General features: G+C 37.8%; 1 protein-coding gene across 4 annotated transcripts in view; it reads left to right on the top strand.

Moving 5' to 3' along the window:
- The window catches only part of ets1 (v-ets avian erythroblastosis virus E26 oncogene homolog 1), a 38072-nt gene extending 29293 nt beyond the window's left edge, over positions 1-8779 (top strand). For all 4 annotated transcript variants that reach the window (XM_041994984.1, XM_041994986.1, XM_041994987.1 and 1 more), the window contains 3 exons: positions 1596-1856; positions 5415-5533; positions 5748-8779. In XM_041994984.1, the coding sequence (XP_041850918.1) occupies positions 1596-1856; positions 5415-5533; positions 5748-5963 (596 nt within the window). In that variant the 3' untranslated portion in view covers positions 5964-8779. The remainder of the gene's footprint in view (positions 1-1595; positions 1857-5414; positions 5534-5747) is intronic.
- The last annotated feature ends 15904 nt before the right edge of the window (positions 8780-24683 follow it).

The raw sequence follows: 24683 nt of genomic DNA, 5'->3' as shown, positions 1-24683 counted from the left end.
ACGCCAGTCAAAGCTCCTTCAAGCGCTTTGAGCATTTGCCTGCAAGATTTAAGGTCAAATCATCATGCAACAAGCATACCAAGCTTTTGAGCATTGTGTTGAGCTTTCCCGACGTGGGAAAGTACTTTGTAGCACAACTGATATCCACATGTGGCTTCAATTTTGCCAGCTGAAGATTTCAGCATCAGTGGAGGCACATGCATTATCTTTCATTTGTTAATGACTTACCATTCAAAGACTCTGCTTATCTTTCCCGGGGCCAAAAATAACAAGACAATTTGTGTGATAGTCTTCCATTTAGAATAAAATCCAAATGGTGGTTGTAAAAGTGAAATGAGGTGTGAAGTAAAGAGAGGAGCACAGCACATAAGAATATAGCATAGTGAGGGAGAATATATTTACTGATAATGTATTTGCTTTTTTTAGATTAATATTAATTAAAATTGTTCTTCTGTAAAATATCTCAAAAGTTTCATACAATTCTTTGCCTTTACTGTAATCCAAGACTCCCGAAGCCATCTCCTCCTTCCAAGTCAGACTTTCTTGTAATCTTTTAAAGTGGTCTTGGTCTATAATTGTCCATGATTTTTTTTTTTAAGAACTTCCAGTTTTTCTTTGGGCATTGGCTGCTTTTTCCACCTGTGTTCAGTCTAGTCCTTTCACCTGCACATTTTCATATGTGCCTCTGTTTGTAAAGCTACTAAATTCTAAACTATGAATCATTACAGTGTAAAAAAACACTCCTAACTCAAGGTATTTTTAGGTACTTTTTTTTTACTAGCAGCTTTTGGTAAATACATTTGTTTCTAGTTTTTTTTAAGTTGCATTTATAAAAAAAAGCCAAAGATAACAGTTTGACTTGATTATTCCCAAAGACCTATTTGCTGAAAAACATTATATGATTGGACAAGTGGAGCACAAAAAAACCCCCAAAAAACTATCTGAGGTTATGTACTTAAGAAATGGGAACAAATGTTCACCAAAGCCTCATCAGAAATTATCTCCATGGAAAGGTGGCTGCCAACAAGCCACTCTTAAGGAAGGAAAACAGGGAAAGAAGAGGTATGTTAAATGACACAAGAATTGGACTGAAAATCTCTGGAAACTGGTCTTATGGAGTGCTGAACCCTCCCCAGAGCCTGGACCTTAATGTTCTTGCAGCAGTGTGAGGTCATCTTAACAGAAAATGGATCAAAAGGCAGCAAACTCCCAAAGAAGAGCTTTGTAATGTCATTAAAAAAAAAAAAAACTGGACCAAAAGAAATTGTGCTTAACAGGGTTTATATTGCTTTGAAAAATAAAGGTGGTCACCAAATATTTACTTTCAAGGTTGATAGCATTGTGCAACCTCTGTTTTTGCTTTTCTATTCTGTATTTCCACATATGTTTGCACACTTCATTTATTGGTGAACTGAAGGTTGTTTTCCTAGCAATATATAAAGAAGTGAGGGATGGTTCAAGACTTAAGAACATCTCTTAAATCATCTTAAGGTGGTCAGGCATGGTCTGAAATAAGACTGTATTAAGAGTTTTAACCACAGTGATTCCATATCAGTAACAATTTTTCTGTTCTGTCTCTTTTTCTTGCCTCTCAGGTAAGCTTGGTGGGCAGGACTCCTTTGAAAGCATTGATAGCTTTGAGAGCTGTGACCGATTGACCCAATCATGGAGCAGTCAGTCCTCATTCAGCAGCCTGCAGCGGGTACCTTCATATGACAGCTTTGACTCAGAAGACTACCCCACTGCCTTGCATGGCCACAAACCCAAAGGCACCTTCAAAGACTATGTGAGGGAGCGCTCAGACCTCAGCAAAGATAAACCCGTCATCCCAGCGGCAGCATTGGCAGGATACACAGGTACAAATTTATACATTCCTTGATAAATGCCTCAGCATTTACTTCACTATTGAAGCAGATGGTATTAAAAAAATGCCAAAGTAAAACACAGTGAATGAGAATATTATTGGTGTTTAAAATGACTATATTTATGGTAGATTCTCCATTTTATTATCAAACTTTTAATGAAACATTCATTTATTTTCTACATATAATTTCCATCACTTAAGTAAACAGCTGCAACACACTTGATGCTCTACAAAAAGCCCCACATGTGGGAGTGCTCTGTAATGCACCACTTTTAGACAAACAAAAAAAAACTTTACCCAAGCTGCCCAAGTTATGCACATCACAGGAAGCACAACAGATTTTGTTCATGTCTTTTTTTTTTTTTTTTTTTTTTTTTTTTTGCTTTTGTTCTTATTTTCTCTCTATCTCTCTTGCTCTGTCTTCACTTTTCAGCTACGTCTTTATCTGCAGCCCGCATCTCAGCCTATTTTTTCCAGGTCGTCCTAGCAACGCTGGTGAAACATTGAAATTATGCCTGCCCCTGCGTGTAGCACCAGAACAAAGTTATCTCTTCATCTCATAAGGCACCTTTGCACTCATACACACGCTCATAAAGATGGTTTATATATGTTTTTTTTTTAAGTTCACTAAGATGTGGAGATATTTGCAGCTTCTGAAGCAAATGCACCATTTTAGCATCTATGGTTTTTGGTTTGAAAGAAGCTGCTGTTGCTACTTATAACTACTTACTTGGATGTCAACACTTAGCCACAAATGCTAGTTTTATACACATTTCTGTTTCATTGCATAAGCGTCTTATCAATGTTAAACACTATATTCATATATAGAACACTGGATTGTAAAGAGAGCTGAGCAGTCACTGCAGAACCTGCAAGTCTTTGGGACTTTTTCAGTCTTATTTAAATTATAGTCACAAGGCTACATAATTGCTAGCATTTAAAAAAGGGGAAGTCCGAGCATATTTTTCAAAATCACAAACGATGTATACGTCAGATCTCATTAGACTGAGCCAAAGTTGGTATGCGCGACTTAAGTGGTCATCTCTGTGGTCATTAGTCCACAAGCCACTTGTTGAACAATGAGTCATTCATTTCTAATAACGTTAGAAAGATGTCATTATGTGTTTGTAATCAAATAATGAAGAGGGAAACAGCCTAAAGCCTCTCTAGAACCCTCAAAGGCTGTAGTTCTGCCTGCAGCTCGGTTAACTTGATGATAAATCAGAGTTTTTAATCGGCCATATTCCCATATTGTTACAGCTTCTGTCTTGTTTGTGCGAACTTTCAAACACAAGTGTTTAGTAATGTACTCTTCCTGCTCATTTGCACACTTATTTGTCTGGAAGGCTGACATGCACGTATTGGTCATGACAACAGGCTAAAGCTTCAAAACAAGTGTTTTAAGTCCGCTGCATGGTGTTTTCTAATTGAGGAGAAAAGCTCTCCTTAGCTCTTTAAAAAAGCCTTCTTAATAAATATTGGTAAAACTTCTCAATTTCTTTCCATAAGAGAAAAATCTCCAACAGCCTCAGGTCTTCGGTACTTTAAAGAGTGACCTGAAGAGAGTAAAGTCCTTCAAAGATGGAAGCATTTAGTGTTTGCATGTGTATGCACAACCATGTGCGCATGTGTGGGAGTATAGGAAGCAAAGGGGACCAAGAGCAAAAACCAACCTTATTATAAACAAATAATAAAATTAAAAAAAAAAGAAGAAGAAACAAGCTTAAATTAACTTCAAAATAATATTTATGAGAGCTTGACAGGTTGCTCTGCTCGGCTTCCTGTTCCAGTCACAGCATGACAGGTGACACTTGTAGCGAGGACAGGGAGCTAGATAAGGCTGCAAAGAGATAAGTAGGGCTTCAGTTGTCATCTCTGTGGTTTCCTGTGATAATTTACCATTTACACCTCTGTCTGCAGTAACCAGGCAGCTTCTTAACCTGTTCAACCCTCAATCAGTATGATCATACTTGTCTTTCTCACTTCTCAATCTCACACATCTTAAAATGCTAACAGAAGGATTTTATTTGCATTGCAGCAAGATATTCCATAAATAAAGGTGATCAATCATGCCATGCATCGTGTAAAATACTTAATAGGTTCAGTCAGCTCCCAGGGTTCATGCTAAAGATGGAAATGCTCAAGACTGGTTTAGTGTGCACTTAATGCTGCTGTGACATTGAGCCCTTTTGCCACACTGTATGCTCTTTCAATGAGGCCCATTGTGCACGAAGATTTTTGGAAAACATATTTTTGGAACCCCCCCCCCCTTCATTTTTTTGTAAGAGGGTCGCCTGCATTTTGGTGTGAGAGCACAGGGGGTTCGTATCACCCTTGTGTGGGCCGCCTGTTAACAGCGGCAGACTTTTGGAATGCGAGTCAAAGCTTTCAGTCTGAAAGAGATGCTGTGTTGCAGAGACTCTTATTTTCCAGACCCGGCCTGACTGCTGTCATGTACCTTCTCCAATCCTAGCAGGAGTCAGAGAGGTCTCTGAAATGCCATTTTTCAAGTCTTCAGCCCACACGTCTGTTTCCCTGAAAGCTTTTGTTTGCATTGTGTAAGGGTACATTTGGTTTTCTTAGGCACTCGAGAGAGATGACTTTTGCTCAGCCCGTTTTGCTGAGGCGGTGTGCTGCATAGGCAGGTGTGATTTCAACATGCGAGCCTCAAAAAGTGGGTGGGTTCGTGTATATGCAGAGAAACCACACCATCAAAGTGAAGCACTCTGAATCTAGTTCACAGACAAAACCAGCCTTTTTTGGTTGTCTTTGTTCTGCTTTCTCTCCTTTTTCCTTGAGCTGTTATAAAGTCTTACATTAGTTTTCAAATTAGGCTTTTCTGGGTTATTATCTATTATGTTAGTCTATAGTCTTGAAAAATGCATCCTATTGTATCATAATAGATGACTTTGAAGGTTCTCTCCCCCTGAAACACATACGGTCTGACTTGAAGTCAAATAGATGTGATATAGAAGCCCAAAGGCAGTACAGCTTATTTTAAAATAGTGATTTCATCAGTAAGGAACTCAGACAAGATTCACATACAGTACAGTGCAACTGGCAGAAAAGGGAATACTTGATGAATGAGACAGTTGTATTGAGGAGGACACTTAGTTCTACTGCTGTTCTTCAGCCTGACCCAGATTAGAAGGTTTACTTTGTCCCTCTTCAGATCTAAATGAATAATTGGCATGAATATTCAGCAGTTTCATGTACAGAATGAGTACATGCTGCTGCGGTATGAAGTCAAATATCTCTTGCAGTGCATTAGCATATTTTGCATTGCTCTAAAACATCTCCAGTTGTAATTTAGTTAGATACCACCCCCCAAAAATAACGTGGGTTGCATTTAGCATTTATTTGTATTGATGCAGAGCATTTTCATCCATAAAATCGAACTTTAAAACCTTAAGAACTCCAGATTGCTCTCCAAAATTGAGTCCACTTGGTCATGACTCCCACTTATCTCAGAGAAATGTGTCTGCTTAAGCATCAATCTCGGTGTAAGAGACTCAAATGAACACCTTGTCTCCTTCCATCTGCTGTGCAGGCAGTGGTCCCATCCAGCTGTGGCAGTTTCTTTTGGAGTTGCTGACCGACAAGTCTTGCCAGTCCTTCATCAGCTGGACAGGGGATGGCTGGGAGTTCAAGCTTTCTGACCCAGATGAGGTGAGAGGTCGTGACCCTGCTGGTCACTGACACACGAGATGGGAGGTCCTAAATAGCTGGCCAGATGAACAAGATGTTTTCTTTTAAAAGACAGTCGCCTGTTGTGTCTGGCTCTGCTGAGGTTTTTAAGTAGGATGTTTTAGCCAATTCTGCATTATTTGCATAAATAGCTGCTAATCTTATGCTGACATGCCTATTCCCTGTGCTGTTGCAGGTTGCTCGGAGGTGGGGCAAAAGAAAAAACAAGCCCAAGATGAATTATGAGAAACTGAGCCGTGGCCTTCGTTACTACTATGACAAGAATATCATCCACAAGACGTCTGGGAAACGCTACGTCTACCGCTTTGTCTGTGACTTGAAAAGCCTGCTGGGCTACACACCCGAGGAGCTGCATGCGATGTTGGATGTAAAGCCTGACACGGATGAGTGAACTCACAGATGGCAAGAAGAAATGAGGACAAAAGTTAAGGAGCCACACGGACTGAGGCTCATAAAGTGGTCTTAACTGTTTGATAGAGTTGGTAAACTGTCTTTTTTTGGGGGGGACCAAAATGTTTCTAATGACTGACTATGGTCTATGTCAATTTGAGCTCCTGTCTCTCAGACCATATTTTAAGAGGAGGGCAGAAGTCAAAAACCTGTAGTCATACCCCATTGCATTTGAGATGTGTGTGTGTGTGAGAGAGAGAGAGAATGCATGTGTGCGTGTGTGTGTGTGATGTATACTGGTGGTTTTAAGCAGCTCGAGGCAGGTGAGGCGTTATCGGGTAGAGTTCAGGTTCTGTTCTACGTAGCAAAGTCAGATGAGAAAAAAGCACCGAGACACACAAGTGTTAGAGAACCGAGAAAGAGATAATAAAATGATTCTGCTGAGAAAAACAGTTGCTAAACTGTAAAAAAATTGAACTGAGGAAGGCTATTATATCATATTTACACACATGCTTACTGTTTTTCTCAGGCAAAAAGAGTGTTTTAGCTAGGACCCCAAAAAAGGTGTAATTAAGAATTTATTTAAGGACCATATGCTTGTGCCAGTATTATATTGATTGTAAGGACCCAGTGTAAGCCTGCCAGGCCGATAATTGAAGAGTTTTTTTTTGTTTGTTTGTTTTTTTTTGTTTTTTTCTTTTTTTTTTTTTTGTCTATGAGGGTTTGAAAAAAGAATCAAACATTAAATGCCAAGTAAGACCTTTCTGATCTCAAGGAGCCTTTAACTGAATTGTGCTGATTTGTTATCAGACAACACTATAGACACTGGCCCTGTGCTTTGCAGGGTGCAAGGACCTGTTGGAGATTACTCATACCCAGAGTGTCTGCAAGACAATTGAAAGTAGCCGTTGCTTTTGAAACTGACGCTTTCTCCTTTATGTATATGTTTGCCACCTTGTCAGAGACGCATATTGTGACTGAAACTAATGCATTTTTGCATATACCACCAGTATTAGCTAACTGTAGACAATCTATGTGGGGAATTTCAGGAGTCTTTGGTAAGAAAAGTTGTTTAAATGTGCTAATTAGGTGAATAAATTGTCAGGTCACTGTCCATGTTAGCGTTGCATTAGATGTGTTTAAATAGATCCGTTTGTTTGTCCTGTAAAATTCCAAGTTATTTAGCAGAGGGAGGGATTTTTACAAAATCCAAATAATGTCAAATGTCAGTTTAATTTTTGTCTGTTAGGCAGTGCATTTTGGCCAGAAGGAAGCAGCTGCAGTGTAGCGTGATGGTGTGATGTAAGAAAAAGGGATAGGCAGTAGGAAAATGTTGATCGGGGAGATGAATGGAAGCTGGTTGGTATCGATGAATGTGACAGAAAGGAAAATTGTGATGGAAAGTGGATAGCAGTGGACAGAGAGGATGCAAGTCGGCTAGCTTAAAATGGTAGGACTGTTGTTAGATGATTCAGTTTTAAGTTTGTGTGTCCGAGTCAGTGTGATGCCACCGTTATTCATGCTGTCTGCTCAGAGCACATGCATAACAATTCACTGGTTACGTTTAAGCAAATTGGCAGCAGTTTCCTCCCAGCAGTGGGAACAGTCGCTGTTACACTGGGAAATGCCAAAGTTGAATATTATCTTAGAATACAATGTTATTGTTTACAGTGGCTGAATGTTACCCATATGGATGAAAATAGCTTTTGCAGATGTCTATTTGTACAGATTGTATTTCATAATGCTTTATTGAGACCCAGATTCCACAAATAAGCAAGAGACAAAGCAGGAATAATAACCAAAGCCCATGTGAGGTCTTTGGCCACGGTGTTTCGGGTATCCACAGTGTTAGAAGACAGGGACCAGAAATCTCTCACGTATTTGGAAAATGTTATCGTCTATCTTTTTTTTTTTTTCTTAATATATTGGAAAGCACACAGCTTCAGGACAGAGTCTTTGCTGATTTGAGTTTCCCACTGAGTGCAGAAAACAGATGCTGTATGTTCACAATGTTTTACTGGTAAAAAGCATCAATATTATGTTTATCCAAGGGAGAGAATTGGACCTTAAAGAAGTGAACTGGTGATAAGCTGCACTGTATGTTCATTAGTTTCTGTGTTGTTCAACACTTTTCTTTTTTTTTAAAATACTTTAGTTGACATCAGTGTTTTTAGCTTTACCCATTCTCAGTAATGACAGTTTTTTTTTTTTTTTTTCCTCCAAACAAAAAGTCAATATGTTACTGTGGCTTCTGAAGAAAAGAAAACATTGTATTTCTAAAATAATTCACATTTCCAACATTGTTGTCAGGAAAATTTACTGTTAAATGTGGGAAACCACAGTCTACTGCAGGACTTGTGTATAAATGTCAGACCAATATTTTGTGGCATACGTATATCTCAGAATGGATTCAGAAGGAAAGCCTTATTGTTTTTGGATGTTCTTTTTGTGTATATTTTATAATGTCTCTGTATTTTTTTTCATGAGATTCATTTTTATTGTATTTAGTTCACAATATTTGAATATTTTTCAATAATTTATATTTTATAAAAGACAAGAGACGCAGACAGCTGGTGCTTTCATGGGAATTTAAGGTAGCGCAGGACAAAATAATGTAGCGATATAGTTTCTCTTTTGTTTTATTTTTGTTTTATTTTTATATTTTTTCTTTTTTTTTCATATAGAAAATAGACCTGTCTGCTAGAGAAATAAAGGCTGATGCTGGCCCATCAATGATTTCTGCTGGAAAGGTTTTATAAACTGTAGCTTCTATTTCTAAAATGTACTTCAAAATGTTATAAAATATATGTGAAGAAAGATTTTATCCCACTGTGTGGTGTTTTATTCCATTCTTTTCTGTTTCATCCTGTATAATATTTCAGCAATGAGATTATGTTGCATATGGTGATGTAGCAGTGTAGTTTGTGGAGTAAATTTCACAGTTTAGTGTTTTATGTCTCCTTTGCAGGAAATCTTGATGTTGACTCATGAAATGCTCAGTTCCTTATGACATTTACTATATCATCAAATCTATCAAACAGCTGCTAATATAGAAAATCTGCATGTGACTTAAAGAATTTACTATTAATAGTTTATGTATTGGTTTAAAGATAGTCATGCAGAACAGGTGAATAGTTGAAATGAACAACTGATTCTGAAATGAATGCCAACCCAAACTCACAGCAGACTCCTCGATAGTTAGAAAAGGTTGCTAAAGAAAAGCTAAAACAAAAAAGTTAAATTGCCAAATTTTTCTTACTCTTATCCTACAGAAATACATCGTAAGTAGAAGTTCAGCATTTCCTCCCCTCTGTCATTGACATTCATATTTGATGTCTGACTAAACAACAGTGCGCCACACATTTTCTAGGTTAAACATTAAGCCTCCTCTCACTTAAAGTTCATTCACAGGGAATTTTCCCCCACAATGATTTCATTTGAGCTCCTTGACCAGGTTTTCATTCAGAAAGTCTCATAGTTCCAAAATGTTGTAGTTTTTAGTAAAAATAAATTACAATTCATAATTTTTAAGCTACATCTATATGGAGAAAGTATACAAACACTCAACACATGCACACACACACACACATATATATGAACACTAAAATAAGACAGTGTTGCTGTTTGACATATTCAGACTAAATAAATGGTTCATTCAAAGCTTTTTCCTCCACAGCTATTACAGTTATGTTCTGCCATTCTCCTTCCCAATAGGATGTGTTTTTAAAAAAAAAATTAGTGTTTTATCGTATTGTTAAGCACTTTGTGATTTTATGTTGAAAGGTGCTATATAAATAAACATTTACTTACTTACTTACTAGGATGACTGCTTCACTTTAAAATCTTAGATGCCCATGTTTGACGCTTAAATTAAATACATACACTCATAAGGAGCAAGGACAAGTTGTCTGTGGTGTTAATCCACCAACTCTTATATCTGAGTCCAAAGTCTGATCAGCATTTTCACCCTCTGGTGAAATCTTCATGCAAAACAATGTTTTGAGTGATCATAAAAAGTATCAGAACCTTGCCTTATGCTGTATTTCTAAATTAACATGATTCCTGTCTACTTTAAACTCTCCAGCAAGTTTAATAGAAAGGTTTGGTCTGCAACAATGTTTAAGTGGGTGGTCAGAAGAATCCACATGAGTGCTGGGACTGAAGGTTTCCAAGCAGAACATTGCATTGGAACAAAAGGTTATTCCCTTCACCTGCTGTAGTTTTAAAGTTGTGTCTGTCCTCTCGGCTCACTTTGAAATATTGTGTGTCCGGGTGTTAACAAGTGTTTCTCATGCGCGCTGATGAGGTGACGTAAAAATGGAACCAACACACTGGGACCCATTCATGTGCTTGTAACCCCTCATATAAATTCCACTATAGATAGAAAACATGCGGGGCCATGGACTGCTGCCCCACACTGCACAGCTGTTTGGCCCCCGCAGCAGCAGACTCACACAAAGATGAAGATAACTGAGAACTGTGGTTCTTTCTTATTTCAGAATTAAAGACTGAAAACAGACAGAACATCAATCGAAAGATGTGTTTATTTAGTTTGAGAGAATTTTATATAATTGAATAATATAATGTTTTGTAATGTAAAGTAAAAAACAAACTCAAACTAAAATGATGGAGCTGTCTCCTCACTCTACATTTTCTTCTGTTGGATCTGTTGGTTGTGTTCAGAGGGCAGGCTGAGGTTACCCAGGTGGTTCTTCTCCTGTTCCACCTCCCTCGCTCTGACTGGGCTGATGATCCAGACCAGACACGATTGCCAGGCAGGTTTTAAAATACTTCCCCAGACAGAGCATGTTTCAACAGACCTAGAACAGAAACCAAATCATTATGATACTACTCATACCTGCCCTTTCCCCATCCAAACACAGACAGAAAGCTGGCTCATGCAGACTGAGCTCTTTTTTCCAGCCCTTTCTACCTCACTCAAAGAAATAGAAAAAAATCTTTCACTGATTTAAGCAGCATTTAAAGGTGAAAACCTGCAAAGAGGAAAAGAAGCCTGAGCAGAAAGTGAGAACAGTCACACCTGGCAGTCACAGAAAGATACCGTATAATTTCTGCTGCTTCAGACAAAAAGTATCCCCACCTGTCATCTGCAGCTTTCAGCTCTCTGTATGCTGGAGTGCAGCTCGTTTGTCAGATTTCAAACTTAAATATTTATCTAAACAGCCTTACCAAGCTACATCTGTCTCCTGCATGTAATCTTAACATGACCGACAGAGGCAGAAGGACATTAAAAGACTAACCAGTGTAGCCATGAAGAAAATATTGGCCATATTAGAGTCCCTGTTGCAATAAAAGCTGGTTCCTTTGGATTTAGTAGATTGAATAAGTCATCATTATGTTTGATATTTCAGGATGAAAGGATGTGTGGTCAGACAAAAAGATTTGTGCACTGAGATTGTACTACTGATTGTTAGGACTGCATATGTCTATGAAACTGCCTGCAGTGGTACATTTTAAATGGACTCCACTATCACAGTGAAGAAAATGTATACAAATGCACCATGAATACTTCTTAGCATACATTTCTTTTTCCCATGGATTGCTCTAGTTCCACTCTCAAAACTTCATACTATCACAAAAACCAGATGGTTGCATTGTGCAAAATGTGGGTACCTCATAAGTTGCCAAAGGAACCCAACCCTAAATGATCGACATTCACATCTCCAAAATGCAATACATGATTAGAATGTGTCCTTCATTGTGTCTAATCCTAACACACACACACACACACACAGAAAACCATTAATATGCATATTGTAACATGTATTTCTAACCATTCATTTTATTCCATTCCTTACCTTGTATTTTAACTCCCTAACCCTAAACATTCAAAAGTATGGACAAAGAAAAAAAGTTTAAGGATAACGGAAAATTTTCTGCTAACTCACAGTTTACATATCTGATTTTTTTTTTTTGTTTTTTTTTTTTCTATAAAAAAGGTTCATTTGAAATTTGCTTGACAATCAGTTGGAGATGCAGCTAATCTGCCATTTTACCATGGCTCTTAAGCTAAATATTAGGCACAACAGTAGTGCTGCCACATTTCTTTTATCTAAATTGTAAATATGTGCCACCTAACAGAAATAAGTTATGTATACTTTGAACCTTTTAACCTTCTCAGGATGTGAAAAGAGAACAAGAGGAAACAAATAATCTCTCGTATAGATGTACCATAAATATCAGTCCAACAGAACTAGTATTTTGACATACAGAACTCAACCCAACACCCTTAAAGAAGGGATATATCACATCAGTTGGATAGTTGATAAGGAATAGTCTGACTTTGGAGGACACAGTGTACCAGAGTCTGTCATTGCTGTAAATTGCTGTCAACTTTCAGCTTTAGCTGTAGCAGCCCAGCTTTTTAGATTTAAGGCCTAATAGACCTTCTGCTGTGGATGGGACATAACTATCTCTATTCTCCCTTCCTTAAATTAACGTCCACTTCATCGAAAGAGAATCCTTGTGACGCACAAGCGACTGAGTCGGTGGTTCCATTACGCAGAGAAGTTGTGAAATATGGCCAGTGTGTCCCACAGGACTTTTGTGGCTTGACTTAAGGCACATTTGCTGGGGTCAGTGTAGACTCTAATGGTGTCAAGGGATTAACATGAGTTAGATCTACCATGTCTTCTCAAATATGATGGACTTCCATGGAATACCATGGATTTTGAAGAGAGCATAAGACTCTTTCTCCTGAATTCGAATAATTCAGTATTTTGCTGTAAAGGAAATTCTCAGCATTTCCCCCTGTTTCTTGTGTTCAGAAATACTCTAAAAAATTAGGTTTATGCATATTGACTTTTAAATCCAATGTGTCTTTTTCAGCTAAAGCTCCTACGATTAGAAGGTTGGACACACACTCCATACCTCTACACCTGCCCTCCCCCTCTCTCCCTTATTGTATTGTTATATCTGAGATGTGTTCAAACCACATGTCTTGGCAGGTGCAGTGACTGTATTATCTAGGCTTATAAAGGGCAGATCTAGGCCATCCTCTGCTTTGGTTGGTAATTTGCATTTTTATTGCCATTGTCACATCCTCAGTTAATACAGCATTGACTGCATGAGCAACCTCTGGACCTGACGATTTCACCTTGCTATCCCACCTGAAATGAGAGCGCCTGCTGGCCCTGGATCAACACTGGCTGAAGCTCTGGTACCAGTTGACCTGGTATTCTGGGACGGAAATGGAGTGTCCTCTCATGTTAATGTGGACTTTCCATTAGGAAAAGATGATTGATTTGTGTTGTACTGTTCCTGTGAATAGGCAATAGTCTGGCACAATAAAAGAGCGAGATGGGGCTTTGTGTGCAGGTGAGGCCATCTACGAAGTAGAGTGTGACTGAATCAGGGTGGTGATGATGGGGGGAAAGAGGCGAGGGGGGTCTGGGGAAGGAGACGAAAAGAGAAATGAGAGATGGAATAGAGAGCTGAAGGTTAGAAGGTGACAAGGAGCAAAGGAGCAGTGGAGGGCTTTGAGGTGTGAAGGGATGGGGAGATGAGTGGTTAGAGATGGCAAAAGTGTGGAAGCACTCAGCTTCATTCATTTTAAAAGCTGTCTCTAAACTAGATGGCAGGAGGTAGGAGCTTTTGTTATTCTAAGACTTCTCCTTGTGAGGCAACTGAAGAACCATTTAAATGCCAGCTCATTTGAAATCTGTCAATGTAGTCTTGACCAAACATCACAAGGGAGAGTTCAACTGGATTAAAACAGGCTTCGGTCGCTGTCCAGTTGAACAAGTAAATGTTTTCACTTTTGTTTTACTGTGAGTCGAGTGGGATTCAGCAACTTTCCCAGGACATCTGCTCCCAACGCCCACGCTCATATCTCCATCCAATAAAAGTGCTTCTTTTACCCCTATGAGCAATGGCTGTTGTGCAGCGATTGGCCGCCCGGGCCAGAGCCCAGAAAGGGAAGGCTGAGCCCTGAGAATTTTCCGAAACATTTTCCTCTCAGTCTTTGCTTTCACCAACATCTGCTTCCAATCAGAGCTAGTGAAAAGACTGTTTCTTTTTCTCTCTGCTGTGTCACTTACACACATAATATATATATATATATATATATATATATATATATATATATATATATATAATCAAATTTAAGTAAAATAGAGGCAGCAAAATAGCCTTTTAAAGAGTACAACAAGCACTGATGTTACTGTAACTGCTGCGTTCAGCACTTCTACCCACCAGCTTCATGAGAAACTGCTATTAAAGGTCAACATCATGGACCACAAGTCTCTGCTTTTTCTTCTCACTAAGTTTCTTTCATTCATTTACAACATAACTCTCCTGTGTGGTCATGTCTGTTGCTCCTATTTCATGACTTTCATCTACAACAAGTAAACAAACTGCAGAAAAGCTTTGCTTATTATAGCAGGTACTTTCCACAAGATATTCAGAAATAAGCATGGTGATTCACTGTAGCCTAGGAGAAACACAGTGTAAGCAACAGTTTCTCCTGTTCTTAGCAATAGCTTGCGATTAGTAATGCTGTCTGTGTTTTTTCTGCCAGCAAACTGCTTAATAGACTTCAGGCCCCACGGCTAAACAATCATGGGAGAAATAACTTGGAGGTTATGGGGCTGGTCAAGTGAAATTTAGAAGTTATTACCAACAGTTCTGCACAACAGCTGGGGAAAAGTATGGACAGTATGGCCAGCCCTCAACAAAACTAAACATTTTTTTTGCAGATAGGAATAACAAAAGTGTCAGTAGTATGATTATATATGGCTGAACAGCGCAAAAAATGTTTTGTTTTTCTTTGTGAATATATATCTATAAATATATACCTAAATACTATACAATAGCTTAAAATTGGTCATCTAAATTTGCCCAAAACAGAAACTTTTGTGTAAAATTGTTTTTCAAGTCCAAAGACATGCATGTTAGGTTAATTGATCACTCTAAATGCTCCCTAGAAGTGAAAGTGAGTATGAACAGCTGTGTTTATTTCTTTGTGTTGGCCCTGCGATGGACCGGTGAGCTGTCCCTGCATAGGCTGCAGTTTCCCCATGAACCTGAATTGGAATAAGTGGTAAAATAATAAATGGATGAATAGATATCTTAAAAAATACTAATCAAAATTCATTTAGCAAAGCTTTTAAGAAAGAAGCTTGGGCTCCAGATAAAGATACAAACAGCAGCTGCCTGATTTAAGCTTCCTCCCACTGACCTTTGACATTAAACACCATTGACTTTGTGGTCCTGTTCCAGCTGGGCACATCCTAATTTACAGCACATTAGAGATCCTGGGTCAGGGAAGCTAGTAAATGTTCAGTGCGCCTCTCCAGTAGAAAGTTTAAAACTTTTCATCATACTGTTTCCTTTTTCTGTTCCTGAACTTTTGACCATCATAAAGTCTCTATTCTTTTAATGTCATTTCTGATTTCACTTGAGAGAAAGATGGTCAATTTCCAAATATTGTTTCAGTGAATAGTTTATATTACTGTTCCAGAATTTAATAATGCTACATCAAAACTAATGCTTACGTTTTTTGCCAATAAATTGTCAATTTTTTTTTTCACCAGGCATGCCTGTTAACTTAATGATGATTAATGTCAGAAAGCAAACCTTATAGTGTGCAGCACAGTCTTTGAAGATGTGCAGTATCAATATGTGAATAGAAGAAATGCCAATCAATCAAGTCTAATATGAATGGGAGATTTAATTTCCCCGTTGACTTCTTGCACTATAGAATTGATGGCGACCCTATCCCAATTACAAATCATATTTTCCCTCTTATCAGTCTTTATCCTGCTGGCAGTCCCTGTTCCACTGCTCTACAAAAACACACTTGCAATTATTGTTTGAACAAAGCATTTTGCAAATGAATACAGAAAAAGGACTGAGGAAGAATGGATGAAAAAGAATGAGTGAGGGCAAAGGTCAGCTTGAACAAAGGAAATATGAATCAACTTTTAAGACTCCACTGTTATTTGAAATACAAAGTATGTTGATCATGATAGGCTGCATTTGCCAAGATGTGCTTGGATTGTGCGCTACATTAAGTTCCACCAATCATATGTTTACGTGACTTTTTGATTTAAATTTGCTTTTATTCAGGTACTGTTTCGAATCATCTTTTTCCATAATGATTTAGATTTACATGAAATATTTTCCCAAATCTGAAAGATAAATACATTTATTTTTTCATATAAGTATATTTTAGTCATAGTAGACAGAAAAAAAATCTATGAATATATATATATATAAAAAAAGGAGATGACATCTCAGCACCTGCTGTCCTACAGTCTGCAGTGAGTCATGAGAACAGGCTGATGATTTTCCTCATGACATGTTGCATGCACTATTTTGGCTTAATCTTCAGACAAGGAGTTTGAGTAATTACCACATACAGATGAATGATTTTTACAAGATAAACCTAAATGATTAAAGAAAAAAAAGAAGAAGAATAGTTTAGGATAACAATCTCAAGCTGATCTAGTTCTATGGACAAACACTATTAAACTAAAGTATTTTTAAGCACATTCTCCTCAGTGTTTCAACACAGAAACACTCAGCATTCATGTGAAGACATGTTTATACAACATGAATGAAAGGTTTTGGTTGCAATAACATAGTAAGCACCTTAGTTGGGCTCTGAGCTGTTAGTAAAAGCAAAAGGAATAATTAGTTGCTGCCCTGGTGCTCAGGCAGATGGCAATTGGGAAACCATCAGAAAGACAGATCATGGGAGATGTTGATGTCAGATGGTGGCTTGGAGAGTTTATTGCACTGTATTTTAGGGGGAAAACAGCCCAGTTTCACCAGAAAGTGTAAAGTTTCTTTATATGTACTTAGCTAGTTTCACAATCTAGCTTCACAATGTTCTGTTGACAAACTTTAAGCATAATTTTGTTATGCCACAATAAATAGAAAACTGTTTATGAACATCTAAACCTATCTCGAATGTTTAATCCTCACCATGTATTTTAAACCCCTGAAAAGCTGAAGAGGGTTTAGACCAAAAAACTCTCCCTTGAAGGATATAGTCTTAAGATTAATCACCACCCAAACCATCCTCCAAATGGGATATATTTTTGTTGTAGTAAATAATTACAGTGACATTTGGAAACAACATCAATAGCGCTACAGGCGCTATATCACTAGAGAACAGCAGAAGTAAAACATAGGTAATATATTTCAAGCAATCACTTGTACACAGGTGTAATGCATAAACAAGTGTTGTCTTCGTGTGTGTACATTGTTTGAAAATGATAGAAAGAAATCACGGAATGGTATCCGTGCAACAGATGAGTGATGCATTTAAACGTGGCACGTGTCGTGGACACGTTTTTTCTCAATAAGGCCAACCAGTGGATGCAGGGTCCTTGATCATCAGGCAGTGAAAAGATGCTCTTCATGCACAAGCTGGAGTTCACCTTGTGCATGTACACATGTACAAGTACACATGTTGAATGAGGAGGCCTTAGAATTTCTACTGAAAATGAATCTGTAAGCCTTTATGAGCCTTTGGTGCCAATATTAAAAAATGTGAGCATGGAAATAAAGTCTTGTTCTACAGATGTTGATTTATACATGTCAATGTGTGTTGGATTTTTAAGTCTCAAGAACAGTCTATAGTTTTAATCTGAAGCAAAGGCTCACAACTGAAAAAGAAACCCAGCTCTTTTGGTAAACAATGTATGAAGTTTTCATATTTGGTATCATCAAATCATAAAAGATATCAAATGCAATGCATTGATGTCCTAAGACTCAGATATAGAACTGGCTAACAGGGAGGCCTCTTCCAGTAAAATAAGCATACCCCACGTCACTGGTCTTCTGACTACAGGCAGTGTAAGGCAGCAAGTTCCTGATAAACATGGTTTTCTAAGATAATATAGCCAATCCAGTACTCACACAAACTGAGACTAAAATGCCAGCTGTCTTGCAAGCAGGACAAAATTGATCAGTCTCATCTTTTTCTCTCTGCAAACTTGTCAGTTTTAGAGCCTCCTTCTGAGAAGATATGATTGATTTGTTTTTGTAAAAAAGGAACATTTTCCTCTTGGCCAGAGGTCACAAGACCTGTGACTTCTATAGATTTTACCTATGGAGTACAAAATCCAGAATGGGGTACTGTGTTGTGAAACGGATTAGAGGCTTTATGAGGTTGCTTCAGGAAGAGCTCTGCATCCTATTATGAAACTGGTTCACTACCTTGGATCTGGTGTATCACCATGGCGACTTATGCTGGAAACCTTTGTAATAAGAGATCAATGCATGTAAAAAGCACCCCCTCCTAAAATGAATTATATTAGAAAATGAAAGAAAGTTGTCTGTTAAAAAAAAAAAAAAAAACTTTTACATTGTACTCAAAAGCCAGATGTTAATGGGCTTTTTGACAAGTATAAAAATGGCGTCATACTGTAAAATAAATGCCCTGTAAAGTGTAACATTGGTTTTAAAAGAATATATCTAATGGATATAACTTAATTTTAATCTAGTTTTTAGTAATATTAATCAAGATACATAGACTTTGGAGGGCAAAATGTTAAAAAAAATTAACATACTTAAGTTGAATTGGTGTATTAAAATAAGTACATGAGGAATTGTGATGGTGGGGGAGCAGGATTTTCCACAATGCAGTTCCCTTCTATAAACAACAAATTAGAGATAATTCAATATAAGAAAGTTTGAACTTTTACTTTTGCATTGGCAAATTAGTAATGCTTTTTGATTTTATGTTTTAAGTCTTTGATTTAATTTACACAAAAAGGTTTAGACTGATTTCAGAAAGATGTTAAAAAATCTAAAATAAACTGGTTTATTGCCTCTTTATTATATATATATATATATATATATATATATATATATATATATATATATATATATACTCATATTAGCAATAATCCACCTTTGACCGTAGTTTGAGTGTAAATACATGTTCTAGACATAAAATATATTTACCTGTTAGAATGCTGATTGATGATGAAAATAAAGGATTTTTAAAGGTCCCATATTATGCAAAATTCACTTTCTAAAGGTTTTCTAACAGTCATATGTGTCCTCATAACCTGTGTATGAGGCACAAAAATGAGAAAATTCTGTCACCTCTCTCACTTACTTGCTCTACTTTTTAGCGAATGTGTGCTCAAACGGGTGAGTCTGAGATGTTTTGTTTGTGACCTCACGATGGTAAATAACCACTACATCCCAGTAGTGGATACTGTCATTGGCCCCCCTGGCTAGCTGAGCCTGCCCTGTAAAATCACAGAGCAGTTGCCAGCGAAAGCCAGATCTTCTACCAGAGAGGGGCATGGAGTGGGTGTGGACAAGCGGCATTCATGAACTTTTAAAGGTTCAGAAACAGCCCATTCTCCACAGAGCTCACTAGAGCCACGTTTGGAATGGCTGAAATTAAGGACCAAGGCTGAGTTTGGTGTAATACACTTTGAAAACAATGTTGTTAGATCTCTGACACCCATATGAAATGGCTGAAAAAATGCATAATATGGGACCTTTAATTAATGTTGGTATTGTCATGTGACTGCGCTCCAGTTTGCCTACTGGTCATCCCTGTATTTATAACCAGTTATTCAGGCAGCTGCTGTACTGTCACAGAGATGTTTGTGGTCTGACATTATCTGAGCAGAAACCCCATCCATATCAAGTTCCTGCTGCAAAGTTGGAAGATCAGTTACTTTAAGAAGGTCCTGAAATAATCATATGTGTAAAAAATAAATCTGCTATTTGTGGAGCAGCTGCTCACAAATACTAACTCAGAGAAAGATTGTTTACAATTCTAATATATATTATGGTGTTACACATCTTCTAGGGAGTTTGTCTCAAACTGGCAAACAAGACTAACTTAATCTTGTTTTTCCAGCTATTTACCTGCATAAATATGATCCGTACGTATCAGGGAACAGACATCTGCCGGCCACTGTACTGTTGAATCCGATGTGCTGTCATGTGTATGGCAGAAATAAATGAAGTGGAGGGTTGTCAGGTTCCTATCTGCTTTGTTCTGTTTATATGGGGTGTGTGCTTATAAATACAAAGACAGTTACTGTCTCTGATCTCTGTTGATCCACAAAAATGAACTTTCCCAAGCTGATTATGTAAAATTTGAATTTTTGTGCCAAAACACACTGTCTGATCATGCTCCAAAGGGGCCATTTAGAAGAAGTGACAAACCTCATTCAGTATAAACTGAATGAACTGTTGACAATGTTTAACATTGAGCTCTGGGAAAATCCAAGGTGTGGTAATTCTTAAAGTCATTGGGCAATATTTCATTGTGTGTCATCAATGTTAGGTCTAATTAACTGTTAATATAACAAGGTAGAACAATTACATCAGAGGTGAAACTGTTAAACATTCTTTCTGGTCTAAATTTTATAGTTGGCCAGAAACTCAGGCTCAACATTGAAATCCAAACAAACATACTGTAAACTACTTGGGAACAGCTGCTCAGGTATACAGTAAGCAACATCAGCAGAATATTTTTCCTGTAATCACAACCACAGAACATCGTCACTGTTTTTTTTTAAATGAACTGCAACATCCTGGAAACCCACTGTTAGCATCCAGCCTCTATTTACATAAATGGTTAAAAAAATCCCTGTGGTTGCCCCAGTAATTGTGTGTTTACTGTGACTCTGCAATGATGATATTTTTCCTTAATACTGTAAAACAACTGGTTTGCCAATATCCCTTTATATCACTTGCTAAGAGACTGAACAATGTGTCAAAGCTCTTGCTCTAATAATCACAAACCAGTCCTATTTGCTCTGCTTCTGCTGCCTCCCCGGGACTCTGACAATGCATGTTTCTCACAACATCTAAAACAAAACATGGAGAAATTAACTACAAAAGAAATGAGGACAAGTTCTCCCCTTGGCTGTTTTCCTAAGCATCCTCCTATTTGTTATTACAGAGCTCTCCTGGCGAAACAGAGATAACGTAAAGCAGACACATGGTGGTCTGGTGCCAATGCAAACCCGAATATCTCAGGAGAAAAATATAATGTCACGTTTTGTATGGAGAGGGTTGTGGAAAAAAATCATAGTGAAACAGAGGAAGGATGGTAGCTGTTCACACGCAGCAGGAGACAAGCGCCCCTCAGGTCACAAAGTTTCCTATACAAAAATCTGTACATATGGAAGCTGAATCAGAGCAATAGTTTGACTAAAGGAGACAAATTTAAAAAAAAAAGGGGTGTGAATTTGAACACTCTGCAGTCATGATTTCTACTTTTCTGTATATTTCTTTAAAAAAATTGTTCTGCTCTGCTTGATCTCCACCTCTCACGTAAACACACTGTGACAGAGGGGGTGGAAGCTGTGGAACAATATCCACATTCCTTTGGCAGAAACTTACTGGAGACATACACGGATCCCAAAATAAAAAATGCTATCTAAAACTAGCTGAGGGTTAATATTTGATCTTTATTCCTCATTTTCCTCATTTTTTTAAATCATTTTCAGTGATGTAAAGTATATTTATCTGTACACGTGCAAGCATGTGTATGTGTTTGGCTTGTTATAGGATTTGACGCTTCACAGACCCTCCTGGTCTTTATCAGTAATTCAAGGGAACTAGCCTGAGATTACTCACCAAGCCACTAGTCCTTCTTGCTCCCTATGGGCGTTGGGAATCTCACATCTTAGCCATGCAGCCAGAGATTATAATGATTCTAACACATTTTTTTTTTTTTACAAAAGCAGAGAAAGAACAAAAAGAAGTTGGTTATATGTTATGAAAAGATGGATTCAAGCCTGGAAGACAACTGTCAGCGGTATGCCAATCAATAGCTCTCTTGTGGCTGTAACACATGCGGCAAACAGATGTTTGCACACAACTTTTTAAGTGGTAACAAGAAGTCTTGTTTTATTGGTGCCATTGTATTTTAACTTGTGTGGCACTTTCAGTTTGGTCTAAGGAAAGGTGAAACAACAACACCCACAAAGCGAGCTGTCGCTCAGCCTGGCCTGGCTGATGCTGCGGCTGACAGAACTGCAGTGTTAGGTTTGGAGCCTGGGACGGCTGTGTGAGCGCGTTCACTGGGACACCCTCCCAGGCTTTTCCCACATCACTGGGGCTGTAGGGGGGCCAGGGGGCCGAGGCGAGAGGTGGGCTCCTTGCTCCAATCTTCTGGGCTGTGGCTGGGAAAGACTGCAGCCCACTGTTCTCACCATCTCCCCCTGTAGTCACAGACCCAGCAGAGGGAGTGAGAAATGGGGAGAACGAGATGGACACAGTGGATGACAAGTGACACTGATAATTACTTTCAGGGTAAATGTTAAATGTGAACTTGGACAGTTAAATTAGATTAACATTGATGTTTTTTGTTTGTAGAAGTTTGATCCAAAGCTTAACACGAGCCATCCTTCTCCAATGACTCATGAGACAACTGCATAACATTAACAACTCAATGTGCCTACGCAGCATGTGGACCGCATGCTTACATTACATTCTGTGTCCTGAGAGAAGTGTTGTTTAACTGCAGCATTTGGTTTTGTTTGGATTAATCTTGCTGCTTATTTAACTAGTTTCATTTGAACATGTAAAATGTCCCTGCATGCCTAGTAAGAAAACTTTGCCTTTTCTTTTCTTTTTCTTTTAATCAATTACTAAACACCACATATATCTTTTGTAAGATCTTTGTGGATACGTAGCCTTTATTTGGACAAGTATTCTTAATCCAAATGAAAACATGTGCATTCTCTTCAAAGTAAGATCTGCTGGGCTGTTTGCATGTATGTAAAGCTGCTTTATATTACCAAATTTTTAGTAATAAAAAAAATGTTCAAACTTTCCCTTTTTAATTTATAAACTCAGTCAACATACAGACATTTTTTTTTCAGGACAGTCTCGGTTGTCAGATTATGAGGCTAAAATGATGTAAAATGAATGTCTATACAGACATAGCACCATAAAGACCAACCAAAAAAACAAATAAACAGAATTATTTCTAACATTACTTTTTAGAAATACAAAACAGATCAACAGTGACCAATTCTCATCTTATGTCATTCTCATTCACACAACAGAAACTATTCACATATTTAGACTTTTTCCTCATGGGGATTTCAAGTCTTACTCAGCTCTCGCCAGTTTTTGGCACCACTGGGCATCAAAAATGTCTTCTTGGTTTTAGTCCAGTCACAGAAGAGCATTAGTTTTGTTCTTTTCAGACAGACAAAGAACTTTCTTGTCACTTGTTGATCTTTGGCTGCTCCTGATTGAACTTTATCATCAATTTAAGCTTTCTAATTGGCCCAAAGTTATACAAAAAGTGGCTTCCTCATAATTTCTTAGACTATATAAAGTCTTTAAAAACATAATAATGATAGTGATCTTTTTATATATAAAAAAAAGAAAAACAAATGATTATGCAGTTTTTTTTTAAGTACGAATACCCAACTAATTGAAGCTATGATTTAATACCATCACTGGTACATTGGTATTTTAAAGCATTTTTCAAAGTATTTTTTCGTACTTTTATAGCACATAGAAACACAGGCACAGTAGTGATAATCTCAACCTAGGTCTTCAGCTTAGTCAAATTTATGAGCACCAAAGTAAATCTACAGGAAGGAGTGGAGATTTTACTCCTGAAATCATAGTGAAATTGAATGTGTGCAAATCTCTTACACTTTCATTTCCTGCACACTCAGTCGTCCCCCCTGTTTGTGGATGAGAACGAGTGGGCGGCAGCAGCAGCAGCAGCAGAGATAAGATTTGGGGAGCAGGAGGAGATTTAGGGAGAGGCTCTGTTTTGAGGGATATTGAACCATTAGCAGCTTGCTGTACACTTTTAAACATATCACATTAGAAGTGGAGTCATATATGTCAGTCAGCACACATGTATTGTTATTTATGGACAGATGGGCTAAGACACATATAGGCACACATACACACACACACACACACACACACACTGGAATAACCAAGCTTATACAGCATATACTCTGCTGATCTGGCATTTCTCCCTGCTCTCTGTAGCTGGTGCTGCTCTCCTTAGTAGTTCCACATCTCTTGCATACACACACACCAACACATACTTCATCTCTAAAAGAAGCATATACAGGAAACCACCTTTATCAGAACTCCACCCCAGAAGCATTTCTTCTTTTGTTTTTTTGTTTTTTTTGCTGCACTTTCAATTCTGAACGCCTTGTACTTACATATCAGCACTGTAACGTTTCTGCACCGCAGACCTTACTGAAGTCACAGTACATCTAAATACAACACAATCATTTATTTTTATTGAACTTGTGCCATTTATATTTATTTCCTTAAGTTAAAGTAATGAGCCAATGATGTTTCACTTTGATCATGCTATAGTATGTATTTCTTTTCTGACAATTTGGTCAGAGGTTGAGCAAAAAGTTTAATTTCTCAGTATGACTATGTTTGGGTTCTGTGATAATCAGAAAAAAATGGTGTACAAATAAAGTGAGGGCTGTCGACACTGTTTACATCTTCTGGACAGTGTAGTTTTATTAATTTACTTTTGGTGAAAACTGGGAAACAAGGTATTTCTAATGAACCTTTTTTTAGTTTTTTAAATATATACACAGAGGTAATCTCTAAACCTCATATAACCCCTTGAGTTGTTGGAAAGTAACAACAAAAAAACAAAACATGGTACTGTTTTTGTGTTTAGGAAAAAGAAAATATCTCAATAAACTTATGAGTGAGAACTTTCCTTGACAAGTCTTGTCCTGGATAAATAAAAATT

Source organism: Melanotaenia boesemani, chromosome 9 (assembly GCF_017639745.1).
Source record: "Melanotaenia boesemani isolate fMelBoe1 chromosome 9, fMelBoe1.pri, whole genome shotgun sequence".
Lineage (NCBI taxonomy): Eukaryota > Metazoa > Chordata > Actinopteri > Atheriniformes > Melanotaeniidae > Melanotaenia > Melanotaenia boesemani.
The sequence above is the reverse complement of the archived record's forward strand: the minus strand, read 5'-3'. Positions and strand labels throughout refer to the sequence as shown.